General features: G+C 38.9%; 1 protein-coding gene across 6 annotated transcripts in view; it reads right to left on the reverse strand.

The window, feature by feature from the left end:
- The window catches only part of ACSL4 (acyl-CoA synthetase long chain family member 4), a 92,516-nt gene that overhangs the window by 15,057 nt on the left and 62,241 nt on the right, over window positions 1-15,218 (reverse strand). For all 6 annotated transcript variants that reach the window (XM_019019525.3, XM_019019528.4, XM_019019526.3 and 3 more), the window contains 6 exons: window positions 12,619-12,758; window positions 11,686-11,858; window positions 8,975-9,049; window positions 6,770-6,961; window positions 5,090-5,204; window positions 2,947-3,104 (listed from right to left, as the gene is read on the reverse strand). In XM_019019525.3, coding sequence (XP_018875070.1) covers window positions 2,947-3,104; window positions 5,090-5,204; window positions 6,770-6,961; window positions 8,975-9,049; window positions 11,686-11,858; window positions 12,619-12,758 — 853 coding nt within the window. The remainder of the gene's footprint in view (window positions 1-2,946; window positions 3,105-5,089; window positions 5,205-6,769; window positions 6,962-8,974; window positions 9,050-11,685; window positions 11,859-12,618; window positions 12,759-15,218) is intronic.

The following is a 15,218-nucleotide window of genomic DNA, read 5'->3' on the forward strand; positions in this document are numbered from 1 at the left end:
ACGGAAACCTGGGTGTAAAATGCAAATTGTACTATCTATTGGAAAAGAAAAAGTGTGGTAGGGAAGGCAAGGAGAATGGTCATAAGAAAGGTAAATCATCTTCTATGGTTAGAGGTCCATAAAAGTCCATAACATCACAAAAGAAAAATTCAAGAAGGAGCAATATAACCATTTTCTTTAGAAAAATGGAGACGAATGCCAGAAACTTTAAAAAAACAACTAAAGTTGAAGACAGATGAGACTTGGGGAAAAGAGGGATACAATATGGGCTGCTTTTTGTTGCAAGTCCTTAATACTGACATTTTTTAAACTATATATACTTGTTATACTGATAAAACTGAAACTTAAAAAAAGGTTATAAAATCAGCCACCCACATGGAATCCCTCGTTGGGAAAAAAAGAGAAAAAAAGCCTACTATTGAACTTGAGCATTAATTTTTAATCTCTTTAATTTTCCAATCAATGTTCCAATAAGCTTTGTCAGTCCTTTCTGCTAATGTAAAACTGTTGATTACTCTCTTTCCTGAAACTCTCTTAGCAGTGGTCTGCATGGGCATTGCTCTCCTGGCATCTTGCCAATCATGCTTCCCACATACATCTCTTTCTTCATCCATTCCTTATATGCTGGTGTTATCCAGAGACCCATCCACAGCCTCCTGTTCTCCCTTTACAATCTCACCCAAGGTTGGCCCATCTACTTTCGTGGTTTCAATTATCCCCGAGTCTACAGCAGAGTCCAGGCCTCTCCCAATAAGATTTGGACTACACACAACCGCCTGCTGGACATTTTAACTTTGATTATCCAAAACGTGTTTTTTATTTTTTTTTTTATACTTTAAGTTCTAGGGTACATGTGCACAACATGCAGGTTTGTTACATATGTATACATGTGCCATGTTGGTGTGCTGCACCCAGTAACTTGTCATTTACATTAGGTATATCTCCTAATGCTATCCCTCCCCCATCCCCCCACCCCACAACAGGCCCCAGTGTGTGATGTTCCCCTTCCTGTGTCCAAGTGTTCTCGTTGTTCAATTCCCACCTATGAGTGAGAATATGCGGTGTTTGGTTTTTTGCCCTTGCGATAGTTTGCTGAGAATGATGGTTTCCAGCTTCATCCATGTCCCTACAAAGAACATGAACTCATCCTTTTTTATGGCTGCATAGTATTCCATGGTGTATATGTGCCACATTTTCTTAATCCAGTCTATTATTGATGGATATTTGGGTTGGTTCCAAGTCTTTGCTCTTGTGAATAGTGCTGCAATAAACATGTGTGCATGTGTCTTTACAGCAGCATTATTTATAATCCTTTGGGTATATACCCAGTAATGGGATGGCTGGGTCAAATGGTATTTCTAGTTCTAGATCCTTGAGGAATCACCACAGTGTCTTCCACAATGGTCGAACTAGTTCACAGTCCCACCAACAGTGTAAAAGTGTTCCTATTTCTCCACATCCTCTCCAGCACCTGTTGTTCCCTGACTTTTTAATGATCGCCATTCTAACTGCTGTGAGGTGGTATCTCATTGTGGTTTTGATTTGCATTTCTCTGATGGCCAGTGATGATGAGCATTTTTTCATGTGTCTGTTGGCTGCATAAATGTCTTCTTTTGAGAAGTGTCTGTTCATATTCTTTGCCCACTTTTTGATGGGGTTGTCAAAACGTGTTTCAAACTACATGCGTCCCATACTGACCTCATCATCTTCTTGTATATGCCAGCTCTTCCTCTTGTATTTTCTAGCTCAATCAGTAGTAGTATTTACCTTGTCGCTTCAGCTACAAATCTGGGGGCTATCCTAGACTCCTCTTTTCCCTTATCTACGTTATCCAATTAATCACTGAAGTGTGCCAATTTTGCTTCATAAACGTTTCCTGATTCCCTGCTTCATGCCCTCATTACTCACCACCCCCCAGTCTAGGTATCTCCTACAGTCCTCTTCAACTGGCCTTCTGCCTCAGTCCAGTCCCCCTCAAATTCATCTTCAGCATGGCCTCCAGAGTGACTGCATCTCTCCAAAATGCAAACCTGACTACATCACTAACCTAGTAAAACCTGCCAGTGGCTCCTCACTGTCTACAGGATTACGTCCAAATTTCTGAACAAGCATAGAAGGTACTACACAACTTGGCCTCTGCTAACCTCTACAGCCTTACCTCATACTTTGCACTGTACCGGTAACACCAGACTCCTTGTAGCTCCCTGCACACATCATCCTTTTCATACCTATTTGCCTTTCTCATGTTGCTTCTTGGCCTAGAATGCCCAACCTAGTTAACTTCTAATTAACCCTTAAGAATGAGCTGAAGTGACATCTCTTCCATGTCCTCCCAAGTAGGTTAGGTACCCTCATCTGTGGTACCATGATTCTCTGTTCATCTCTCTATTGCTGTTAAGATTGTTGTCTCTCTCATGTGCCCCTCTCACCTGATAATGAACTACATGAGAGCAAGAAATGAGTCTTACTACTTTCTGTATTCCTAGTGTGTAACACAATTCCTGGCATATACTATATAAGCAGATTTTCTCCAATTGGTTATTAATGTACCATCTGAGATAGTCCATTTACAGAGCCACAGTATACACACAAAGCATAATCATGGTTATAACACTATTTACTAAACTTAGAGTTACTAATTGCTGCTTTACAGACACAAAGTAGATTTATATAACAGATCTACCCAAAGATGGACCATTCCAAACACAGGCTAGATGACCACTTTGGGAAAGATGTTGAAACATGCAATAAAGAACTACATAGGTTATTCTACTATATGACATTGAAGGATCCTTCCAACATGGAAATCCATTATACATATTTAAGAAATAGGTTTCTCAAAATCCTGTATTTTATTATTAAAGCAAACATCTTGAAGAGCCTAATGCAAAAGACATCATTAGATGACTTTTAGGGACTATACCAGTCTAGCAATTTCTTACTTACTGGCATTTGCAGCTTCTCGAATTTCTTTCAGTATTTCAGCTTCCATAGCAGGATTATTGCAGATATCAACCCAAGTTCCTTCTACCCCTTTCTGTTGTGCCAAAAGTGTCAACCTTTTCTGGTTAGGAACCACAAAACTGATCACATAGGACTGATCACTAAAAAAATAGAAAATAAAATAGAAATGAAAACATTGAGAAAAGTTATTCATAAACTAGTCAATGACATAGTACAGTACAGATAATTCCAAATATATATTTCTCTTATTTATTAAAGTTTCATTAGGAAATGATAAAACCCATAGTACCAGCATAAAGAAGGACATATAGACCAATGGAATAGAGAAACTAGAAGTAAACCCTTGTATCTATGGAGAAACGATCTTTGACAAGGGTGTTAAGACCACTCAATGAGGAAAGGACAGTCTCGTCAACAAATGGTACTAGGAAAACTGGATATCCACATGCAATGAATGAAGGTGGACCTTCACCTTACAACATATACAAAAATTAGCTCAAAATGGATCAAAAATCTAAACATCAAAGAGCTATTAAGTCGGTGCAAAAGTAATTGACATTAATGGCAAAAACCAAAATTACTTTTGCACCAATCTGATAAAACTATAAAACTGCTAGAAAAAAAAAACAGAAGAAACACTTTATGAGAATAGATTTGGCAATATTTCTTGGACGTGACACCAAAAGCAAAGGCAACAAAAGCAAAAAACAGATAACTGGGACTACATCAAAATTAAAAACTTGTGTGTATCAAAAGACTCAACCAGCAGAGTAAAAAGGCAATCTATGGAATAGAAAAAAAAATTTGCAAATCATATATCTGATAAGGGGTTAATAAACAGAATATATAATTTCCACAACTCAGTAACAAAAAACCAAATAGCTCAATTAAATAATGAACAAAGAACTTGAATAGACATTTCTCCAGCGATAATATATGAATGGCCAACAATCATAGGAAAAGGTGTTCAGTGGCACTAATCATTAGGAAAATACAAATCAAAACTAAAACAAAATATCCCCTCACATCCATGAAGATGACTACTATATAAACCAAACAAGCGCTAGTGAAGAAGTGGAGGAACTAGAATGTTTGTGTACTGTTGTAGGAAATGTAAAAATGGTGCTGTTGCTATGGAAAACAGTATTGCAGTTCCTTAAAAAATTAAAAATAGAACTGTCATATGATCCAGCAATTCTAAATCTAGGTATCTATCCACATAATTGAAAGCAGGATCTCAAAGAGATATTTGCATACCCATTTTCCTAGGAGCATTATTCACAACAACCAAGAGGGGGAAGCAACCAAAATGTGCACTGACAATGAATATATAAACAAAATACGTTATATGGATACAATGGAATATTGTTAAGCCTTCAAAATGAAGGAAATTCTGACATATGCTACAACATGGATAATCCTTGAGGACATTATACTAAGGGAATTAAGCCAATCACAAAAAGGCAAAAACTGTATAATTCTACTTGTGTGAGATTTCTAGAGAAGTCAAATTCATAGAAACAGAAAGTAGAATGGTGGTTCCCAGGGGAAGGAGGGAGGAGGAATAGGAGTTGCTGTTTAATGGGTATAGAGTTTCCATTTTGCAAGAAAAAAAGGTCTGGAGATTGGCTGCACATCAATGTAAATATACACAACACTACTGAACTGTACATTTAGAAATGGTTAAGATGGTAAACCTTACGTTATATGCTTTTTACCACAATTACAATTTTTAAAAAAGAATAAAACCCATAAAAATAAGACATATCAACATATAAAGAAAATGGCTCAATCTCTTAGGCTTTTGATTTAGAAAAACTTGGGTTCAAAATTCATCTCAACATGTAGTAGTTGTGTTACATTTTTGGGAAAATTACTTATGCTAAGTCTCAGTTGTCATGGATGTTAAATGAAATAACTTGTCGCATAGCTAAGTATTTAGCAAGATGCAGGTGTCCAATAAATAGTTAACACGTCTGAGTTATCTAAAATGATCTTTAAGCTGTTGAATTCACTAACTTACATAAATGTACAATTCCCCAGATCTGATGAAAATTCTAAGAGAAGACTATTTTCTAAATATCTTTTGACTTATGAAACAAAAAATATAACTTTGGAAAGTTACCTTTTGGCAAAAGCACAGATGTTGTCAATAAGTGGACAATTCTTCAGTGCAGCTTCTACTTTCCCAAGAGATACATACTCTCCTGCTTGTAACTTCACTAGATCTTTCTTACGATCTGTTAAGTCATAAAGAATGTTAAGTCTGTTTAACCAAGGTATATGCAATTCTGACTGTCTTCTTTGAATATCATTGCCTTAATCGTTATTTACAAAACTACTTCTTCTAAAATTATTATTAGGTTGGTGCAAAAGTAATTGTGGTTTTTGCCATTACTTTTAAAATGGCAAAAACTGCATATATATAATGTTGCCCATACACACCAGTTAAAAATAAAATGCCTACTTAAGTAAGTATTGGCTAAAAGTTACACCTTAAACCCAAAGCTTTAGCATCTTATTATAATCTTAAATATTATAATCGATTTAATAGAGGGAACTAGGACTTTGGAACATTCGATTTGAATGGTAACTCTGCCTGGTACTAGCTAAGTGATCCTGGGCATGTCAGTTAACCTCCTAATCCTCAAGTTTCATCAGGATAATGATGCCTACCTCATACAGACATATCCCACAATGTCTGGCATATAGAACACATTTAACACATGTTAATTCTCCTTTTCCAATTTTGACATTATCTTGTTAAAATGACAGTTCTCTAATAAAGTGCTAGCACAGGATGGCACAGCTTGAATAATCATCACATGGCCTTGGAATGAGTATGAGTGCTGATTTGCCTACCCGTAGCCTGGGAACCCACTCTACAGAAATAACCTTTGATTCCAGTGCAATTAAGGAACAAGAGGGAAAAAAGCTTATTGTTTCTCAACTGAACCATGGTTCCTGGTTCAAATTTCTAGATGAAGAACCAATTTTCCTAGGAAATCTCTAACTATATTCAGGTCAGATATCGTGAGGTCCAGCGACGGACTGAAATCAGTCACTACATATAGGTGAGGAAACTCTATGTCTTAAAAAAGACCTGACTGGGATCTTGCTGAGGGGTTCTCATCACCAAGTTTTAACTTTTGCCTCATCCAAGTGAATAGCACAAGGGCCCATTTTGGAGTCATTTTTTGAACATAAAGGTCCACTTCAGTAGACTCAATGAGGACAATGCCAAAGTAACTGACATTCTCAGAACTGACTAGTGCTAAGGATTGATATTAACTTTCTAAGGTTCAGGCCTCATTAGACGCATATAAATAGCTAACAGTAAAAAAAAATATATGTGCCCATGCTGCCCCTTGAGTGGAGAGGTGAAGAGTGAGGAAGGCCTAGCATAGAGTATGTTATAGGAAATAGTTATATAAAATCACATGTGGTTGACCAAGAAAGACGTCCTCTGAGCTCTTTTTGTTTTCTCATTACCTATTTGCTATTTCCCTGCCCATTCTCTCTACACTCAATGCTGCTGTTGCTAGTGCTGCTAGTACTTATGCTAAGGTTCAGGCTCTGTTTAGAATATTTTACATATATCAACTCATTTAATCTTAACGACAGCCCCATGAGGTTGGTATTGTCCTTGTTTTGCTGATGGAGAAACTCATACATAAGTTAAATAACTTGTCCAAAGTTTGAACTAATGGAACCATCAACTTTATTAATGACTGATCAATATTACCTTTCATATATACTGAAGTTATAAAAACTAAAGAAAACCATAAAAAGAAAACATTCTGACCTATAATCTGTAAACATCCATCGGGATGGAATTCTCCAATATCACCAGTACAAAACCACCTTTGTCCATTTTCATCCACAGAATAATCTTCTGCTGTTTTCTCTTCATTTTTAAAATATCCCATGGAGATGTTCTGTCCACCAATTACGATTTCACCTCTGGGGTTTGGCTTGTCATTAATTGTATAACCGCCTGGAAATCATAAAAGTAAATTAGTTATTGTTCTACAACAAATTTCATTAATTCTTAAAGCTTATACGTATGTTAGTATTTTTCTGCTGATCAAATTTTATATCACTTTATGAGAGAACATTAGTTTATATTTACTAAAATTTACATGAGGATACTGGGTGACTGTGATTTTAAGAACACCAAGAAAGACTCAATGATAATCACCATCAACAATCACCCATCTCAAACCTTCCCATACCATAACATTTCACACTTAGAACACCATTAGAGCTTAGTGTTCACAGAGTTCTGTTAAGATAAAATCACCCCCAGGAAGAGTAACACTTGAAGCTGTTATAAGTAAATTACTGACATACTGATATCAATGCATTTCAAATTTTTTCTAAGGAGGTTTTAACCAAAAAGAACGTGCAGTAAGTACCCAAAAATGGTAGCACCATAAAGTGAGAGGGAAAGGGGGGACTATGGGAAACAGGAAGAAAATTGTATTAATTTTGCCTGTGGCCAGTCATGACTTTAGAAGTTCAAACACTAAACTAATTGATAATAACTACTAATATATTTCATCACTACTCATTACCTCTGTATTACTGAAGGAAGCTTACTTTAAGGAAAATATACAAAAATCTAAATTTGCAAAATAAGATATAGACTAGATTTTGTGTCATAAAAGGATTAAAATCAGGGTTCCTTTCAGCTGTTAGCTGCTCTGATAAACTTAAAACTATTCAATATTTCAACATGATAAAACCCATTGTATGTTAAAAAAAAAAAACTGAGATCATTCATACTGTATAAAGCCAAAGAGTCTTCACAGCAAGGAAAACTCCAAATACATGTTCAACAAGGGACCTAATCCTCAAAACTGACATTAAGGCCCAGTACCAAGAAATCAGAAAATAAAAATTATAGTAAAACGTGGTAAGGAGATTTTTGCCTTTAAACATTTCTCTGATTCCACTGCCTAACAATTAAAAACTTACCTAATAAAATAATTCGGATATTGATGTCCAACACACATACACACAAACTATTTTCTTCAGATTTTCATGGTAAAATTGGAATGCATGGAAAAAGGGAAGACTAAGTCCCAAGGTGTAAAACTCTTGGGAATGCAACCGGCTTTTTAAAATGTGTTTTTAAAAAAGAAATAGTCATTTGCTCATAGAGCACTGACAATAACACACATAATAAAAAATGCTTTAGAAACTTAAAGTTTATGTTAGACAAAAATGTATTCATTTTCTCAGGGTTTGGACAACCTAAGGGTTGCATCCTACATGGTAACTTGTACTTTAAATTTTTAGTCCGTGTTCCATCCTAAGGTAAATATTCTCTTTTAAAATCTTAAGCATTTTAATTATTCTTCCTTTATCTGACATGGCTAGGCTGTTAATTATTTGTTTTATTTAACAATCTACTTTATTGTAGTTACTGTGTATATTTAGTATCTTTCATTAAGAAGACTGGTTGATATTTGCCTTCAGCTAATTTATAGAAAGGATGATCATCAATGTCTCTAGTTTTCTTCTAAGTGGCTTGTCTCTGCAGGTACATATAAAAATTCAACTATATAAATAGCTGGACAGTTGAGTCTCAACTATGAAAATCTTTTCTGGGATCAAGATCTAAGAAGTTGGTGTGTGTATGAGTGCAACCCATCATTCTATCCCCTAAAAATCTGGGGTTTCTCAGCCCAAACATTCTCACTAGTAAAGTCAAGTTTCAAGGATCCTCACCTTCTCCAAACCCAGAAAGCTCCAGTAAGAATTTTTTTTCTCTTTACCTTCAAGTATTGTCAAGTTCAGAATCATTAATCCTAGATTCTAGAGATTTTATTTTCCTCTTGGGAACCTAAAGATACCACTGAGGAAAAAGAATGCATGGGGACAGGCAACAGCAAAACAGCAGAGAATTATTTGCTTCCCCAGACTTTAAAGAAATGAAAGTCATAAAGCTGACAGTAGTTTTCAGCATATCTTGAATCACTAGAGCTTTTCATAAAATTCTTACCTTCTTGCCAGTCTTTTAGCTTAATTTCACAGCAAATAAGAGGTGCTCCAACTCTGCCAGTAGTATAGTCAGTTACTGTGAGGGAAAAAGTAACAGAGATATTAGCATACCACATTCCAGATTTGTACCAATGCACTGGGAATATTAGAGTTAGAGCCAGAGTCAGAAAAATGACAAAAGAAGGAGTGCAAAGTGTGATCATTTTTCAGTATTTCAACTCCATTTCAATTGTGCAATGGATTCCATTGTTGTTACATCATTTTTGCTTTTCATGGTTATATTTTATGTAATTAAGTACAAAAATATCTGTTAAAGGAGGAGAGATGGCTCCACCGTTATTTACCTAAGCTTGTCATAAGATAGATTTTGATTGGAATTCCTGCTCTACCACTCATTGGCTGTGTAACATGGACAAGTAACTTAGCCTCTCTAAGCCTCCATTTCCTCATCTATGAAATGGAGATAGTAACAAAAGCTACTTCATACAGGGATATGCTGTGAGGATTAAATGAGATGATACATGGACAATGCTTAACACTTCTTGGCACAAGCTAAGCCTTCAAAATATGTTAGCTGCTGTTGTCAAACATCATCATGATGATGATATCCCTTTGCAATTTGTGATTATTGCTAGCAATAAACAAATATTTATGGACAGCCCATTATGTAAACAGCATTATATTAACTATTATGAAGAAAACACATGAGAGATAAGGAGACCCTGCACTCAATGACCTTACAAATGAACTGGGAGGAAATGCATGTGAAACAATTCAGAGAACATTTAAATACTAAACTGCATGGGCACTGAAGGTAAGCACAATAGTAGCTTAGAGGCTTAAACAATGAATGTAAAATGAAGTAGTTAGGAAAGACATTATTGAAAAGTGGGCATTAAAAGATGGTTGTGATCAATTAGCAAAAAGGACATTCCAAGAGAAGGGAAAAGAAAATACAGAGAGGTGAGACCAAGAATGCCTTCATAAGAAACAGTAAGAAGACTGGCGGGTCTGGAGAGAAGAGCCAGGCATTGTGTATATGTGGGGAATAATGGAAAATGATGTTGGATAAGTACACTAGCATCAGATTAAAGATGTCAAAGCTAGGTAAAGAGGTGTTTAGATTTGATACATCAGGTATCAAGCAGTGGGTGAGGTGGATTATCTAATAGAAGGATACAGGATAAATTAGAAGTGATGTAATGTAGGCAGACATAGCTGTTACAAGGCTGTTAGGTCAGGCCAGGCGCAGTGGCTCACGCCTGTAATCCTAATACTCTGGGAAGCTGAGGTGGGTGGATCACCTGAGGTCAGGAGTTCGAGACCAGCCTGGCCAACATGGTAAAACCCCGCTTCTACTAAAAATACAAAAATTAGTCAGGTGTGGTGGTGCACGCCTGTAGGCCCAGCTACTCAGGAGGCTAAGGGAAGAGAATTGCTTGAACCCGGGAGGCGGAGGTTGCAGTGAGCTGAGATTGTGCCACTGCACTCCAGCCTGGGCAACAGAGCAAGACTCTGTCTCAAAAATAAAAAGGCTGTTAGGTCGGAGCAGAATGGAGCAATAAAAAGTTGGACGACAGAGGTGGTACGGAGGGAAAGGAGAAACCTAATGAAGGAATGATCTGATGACATTTAAAGATATTTTAAAATAAACAGATGACTTCAAAGCTGATACCTGGAATGACTTTAAGGATGGTATTACCATTGACACAAACTAATAATTTGTCAATAGAGAGACAGTTTAGAATAATGGCATTGATTTTGGACACAATGAGTTTAAAGCGAAAATAAGATTATCCAAAAAAACAATTCCTATACCCCAGTGTTTCTCAACCTAAAGTGATTTTGCCCCCCAGGGGATATCTGGCAATGTTTGGGGATATGTTTCATTGTCACAGCTGGGGTGAGCCCATAAACATCTGCTTTGGCAACTAAATATCCTGCAATGCATACAACAGCCCTCAACAACAAAGAATTATCGGATTCAAAATTTGAACAGTGTCAGGGTTGGGAAACCTCGCTTCAGGCTGTTGAAAATAACAAAAGGGAAAGCAAAGAAGAAGTTAGGACAGGAACACAGATTTAAGAGGGAGCATAAAAGTGATACTTCATTTTTAATAGTACAGTTCTCCAAAGAAGTGATCATTTAGAGAAAAGAAGACTAAAGGACCAGGGTGACAGGATTTTGAGGACTGACTGTGTGGCATAAATATTTATAAGGCGACCGGGCGTGGTGGCTCACCGCCTGTAATCCCAGCACTTTGGGAGGCCGAGGCGGGCAGATCACCTGAGGTCAGGAGTTCGAGACCAGCCTGGTCAACATGGTGAAACCCCGTCTAAAAATACAAAAATTAGCCGGGCGTGGTGGCACACGCCTGTAATCCCAGCTACTTGGGAGGCTGAGACAGGAGAATTGTTTGAACCCAGGAGGTGGAGGTTGCAGTGAGCTGAGATTATGCTATTGCACTCCAGCCTGGGCAACAAGAGTGAAACTCCATCTCAAAAAAAAAAAAAAAAATTATAAGGCTTAAAATTAAAGGGTCCACATGATACTTATAATTAAGAATTCATAAACCAAAACTACACTGATTTGCAATGAATCTGATATTAGTTAAGAGGTATTTTAAAGTTACCATGGTTTCCAAAAGTAATGCAAACATATTTTATTAGTAGCAGCTGATACAGAATATTTACCACATTAATAATGCTTACCTTCAGTAACTGTCCCAGCACCACATGATTCTGTCAGTCCATAACCCTGGCCAATTGGGCAGCAGAAGCAGACATTCATGAATCGGTGTGTCTGAGGAGATAGCGGGGCCCCTCCAGACAGCATCATGCGGACATTCCCTCCCAGCAGGGCCTTGACCTTTTTAAACAGTAACCTTAATAAAGGGAGGATAAATGATTTTAATGTACGCATACATTATTCTTGGCAACACACTAATTTATAAGCTCTGGGAAAGATTCCTCAACTGGTTGAACATCTCAATGTCAGAATCACGGTGAGAATGAGAGGTTAACAAGGCAACAACTAGTAACGCCTTGTAAAAATGCCAGAAAAAACTCTTTAAAAATGAAGAAAGATAATGTGTAGCATCGGGAAACTATGCTGACACAAGTAAATGAAAGAAAACAGACGTCAGAGGAAAAAAATTTTTAATTATCTTTGGAACATTTAATCACCTATCTTATCTCACTTCCAATAAAAAATGCTTCCCCATCCTCACTCCTCAGCATCACATTTAAAATAACAGTTATATTCATATACCTACTACACTATTTTATGAATACAATAAATCAGAAACCTTCATGCAATGAAGATCACTTTTTTTAGTTAGAAATGACATTTTTTAAGTTCAAGTGTCTTGATTCAAGTCTATTTTAGTTTTTCTTCATGAGACTAAATTTTATAAATAAATCTTAAATATACACTCAATTATTAAAATTTGTTAAATTGCCAAGATCAGAGTCCTCTGCTTGCTGTATAAACAATAAGATTTAGAATAAAAGAGAATTTCAACCTTATGATCATGGTGGTGATATTGAAATGAATTAACTTGCCATTTATTTATTCATCTTCTGGATTTAAAAGCATAAAAAAAATTAAAGGCTCAAACCACAGAGCCTATGAAATATACTTACAGATTGCAAAGAGGTGCATCATATCCCTTTTTGATCTGTTCCAATTTGTAATCATACCCTATCTTGAACAGAGTTTTCTGAATATAATTCATCTCTTGGACTTTGCTCATAACATTCTTATAAATTCTATCCATGATTTCCTGAAAGTTAAACAAAATATTCAATAATCTGAAAAGAATGGAGACAGTCTTTAGTTGAAGATACCTTACTTGCAACATCTTGGGTAAAAGTCTTTAGCGTAATGGACATATTTGTTTCTTTAATTATGTAATTAATTTCACTGACTACTTGTTCACTACTTCAAAAAGACTAAGGACAGATATAGGGGTTTCTTCAGTTCTATACATTAAGTTAATCTAAATTTTTTTTTTTTTTTTGAGACGGAGTCTCACTCTGCTGCCCAGGCTGGAGTGCAGTGGCGGGATCTCGGCTCACTGCAAGCTCCACCTCCTGGGTTCATCCCATTCTCCTGCCTCAGCCTCCCCAGTAGCTGGGACTACAGGCGCCTGCCACCACACCTGGCTAATTTTTTGTATTTTTAGTAGAGACAAGGTTTCAATGTGTTAGCCAGGCTGGTCTCAATCTCCTGACTTCGTGATCCGCCACCTCGGCCTCCCAAAGTGCTGGGATTACAGGCGTGAGCCACCGTGCCCAGCCAAGTTAATCTAAATTTTTAAGAAATGTTAGCTCGAGTTTAGAGAATTCACTCAGCTGTCGCAGAAAAAAAAAAATAATCTCTGTTACAATATATTCACTTATTCTCAAACAGTACCAAAATACCTGACTATGTTGAATCTATTCATGATGCTTTTCTCTTTTTTTACTACAACTTTGTGACCTTCTTACAGCATGGCAGAAAGCATTAGTTTCTTAAAATCCTAAGTATCCATAGTTTAAGCAAAATGTCTATTACATTTTAACAGAAGCAAAGAACACGATTCTTGCTCACACAAACTTGGAAAACTGGAGGTAGGACCAGGTTTAAGATATACCGACTCGAAGGTTAATACAAAACAAACAAACAAAAATAAACAGCAAACAGCCCAGACTACCACTAAATGATGTTTTCTTGAAATTATTTAACACAAATTAAGAATTATTACATAAAGCACATCTGTTTATAAATACGTGTTTCCAAATACTTAAAATATCAGTTATCAGTATAAATTAAGGTATGCTATAATGAATAACTTAATGGGCAGTTCTTTCAATATTAGAATAGAGCCACTCACAAATGAAGACAGCAGAACCATCCCTTAAAAAGGTTACCACAGGCTGGGCATGGTGGCTCACGCCTGTAATTCCAGCACTTTGGGAGGCTGAGGCGGGTGGATTGCGAGGTCAGGAGTTCGAGATCAGCCTGGCCAAGATGGTGAAACCCCGTCTCTACTAAAAATACAAAAACTAGCTGGGCGCGGTGGCAGGCGCCTATAATCCCAGCTACTAGGGAGGCTGAGGCAGGAGAATCGCTTGAACCCGGGAGGTGGAGGTTGCAGTGAGCCAACATCACACCACTGCAACTCTAGCCTGGGTGACAGAGCAAGACTCTGTCTCAAAAAAAAAAAAAAAGCTCTCCCTCTCCCTCCTCTCCCTCCTCTCCCTCCTCTCCCTCTCCCTCTCCCTTCCCCTTTGCACGGTCTCCATCTGATGCTGAGCCGAGGCTGGACTGTACTGCCGCCATCTCGACTCACTGCAACCTCCCTGCCTGATTCTCCTGCCTCAGCCTGCCGAGTGCCTGGGATTGCAGGCGCGCGCCGCCACGCCTGACTGGTTTTCGTATTTTTTGGTGGAGACTGGGTTTCGCCATGCTGGCCAGGCTGGTCTCCAGCTCCTGACGGCGAGTGATCTGCCAGCCTCAGCCTCCCAAGGTGCCGGGATTGCAGACGGAGTCTCGCTCACTCAGTGCTCAATGTTGCCCAGGCTGGACTGCAGTGGCGCGATCTCCGCTGGCTACAACCTCCACCTCCCAGCCACCTGCCTTGGCCTCCCAACGTGCGGAGATTGCAGCCTCTGCCCGGCCGCCACCCCGTCTAGGAAGTGAGGAGCGTCTCTGCCTGGCTGCTCATCGTCTGGGATGTGAGGAGCCCCTCTGCCCGGCCGCCCAGTCTGGGAAGTGAGGAGCGCCTCTTCCCGGCCGTCATCCCGTCTAGGAAGTGAGGAGCGTCTCTGCCCGGCCACCCATCCTCTGGGATGTGGGGAGTGCCTCTGCCCCGCCGCCCCATCTGAGATGTGAAGAGCGCCTCTGCCCGGCCGCAACCCCGTCTGGGAACTGAGGAGTGTCTCTGCCCCGCCACCGCCCCGTCTGGGAGATGAGGAGCGTCTCTGACCAGCCTCCCTGTCTGAGAAGTGAGGAGCCCCTCCGCCTAGCAGCCGCCCCGTCTGGGAAGTGAGGAGCCCCTCCGCCCCGCAGTCGCCCAGTCTGGGAGGTCAGGAGCATCTCCGCCCGGCAGCCGCCCCGTCCGGGAGGTGGGGGACAGCCCCCGTCCGGCCGCCGCCCCGTCCGGGAAGTGGGCGGGCGGGGGGGCGCCTCTGCCTGGCCGCCACCCCGTCTGGGAGGTGTACCCAATAGCTCATTGAGAACAGGCCATGATGATGATGGC

Source organism: Gorilla gorilla, chromosome X, assembly GCF_029281585.2.
Source record: "Gorilla gorilla gorilla isolate KB3781 chromosome X, NHGRI_mGorGor1-v2.1_pri, whole genome shotgun sequence".
In the NCBI taxonomy this organism is placed as follows: Eukaryota; Metazoa; Chordata; class Mammalia; order Primates; family Hominidae; genus Gorilla; species Gorilla gorilla.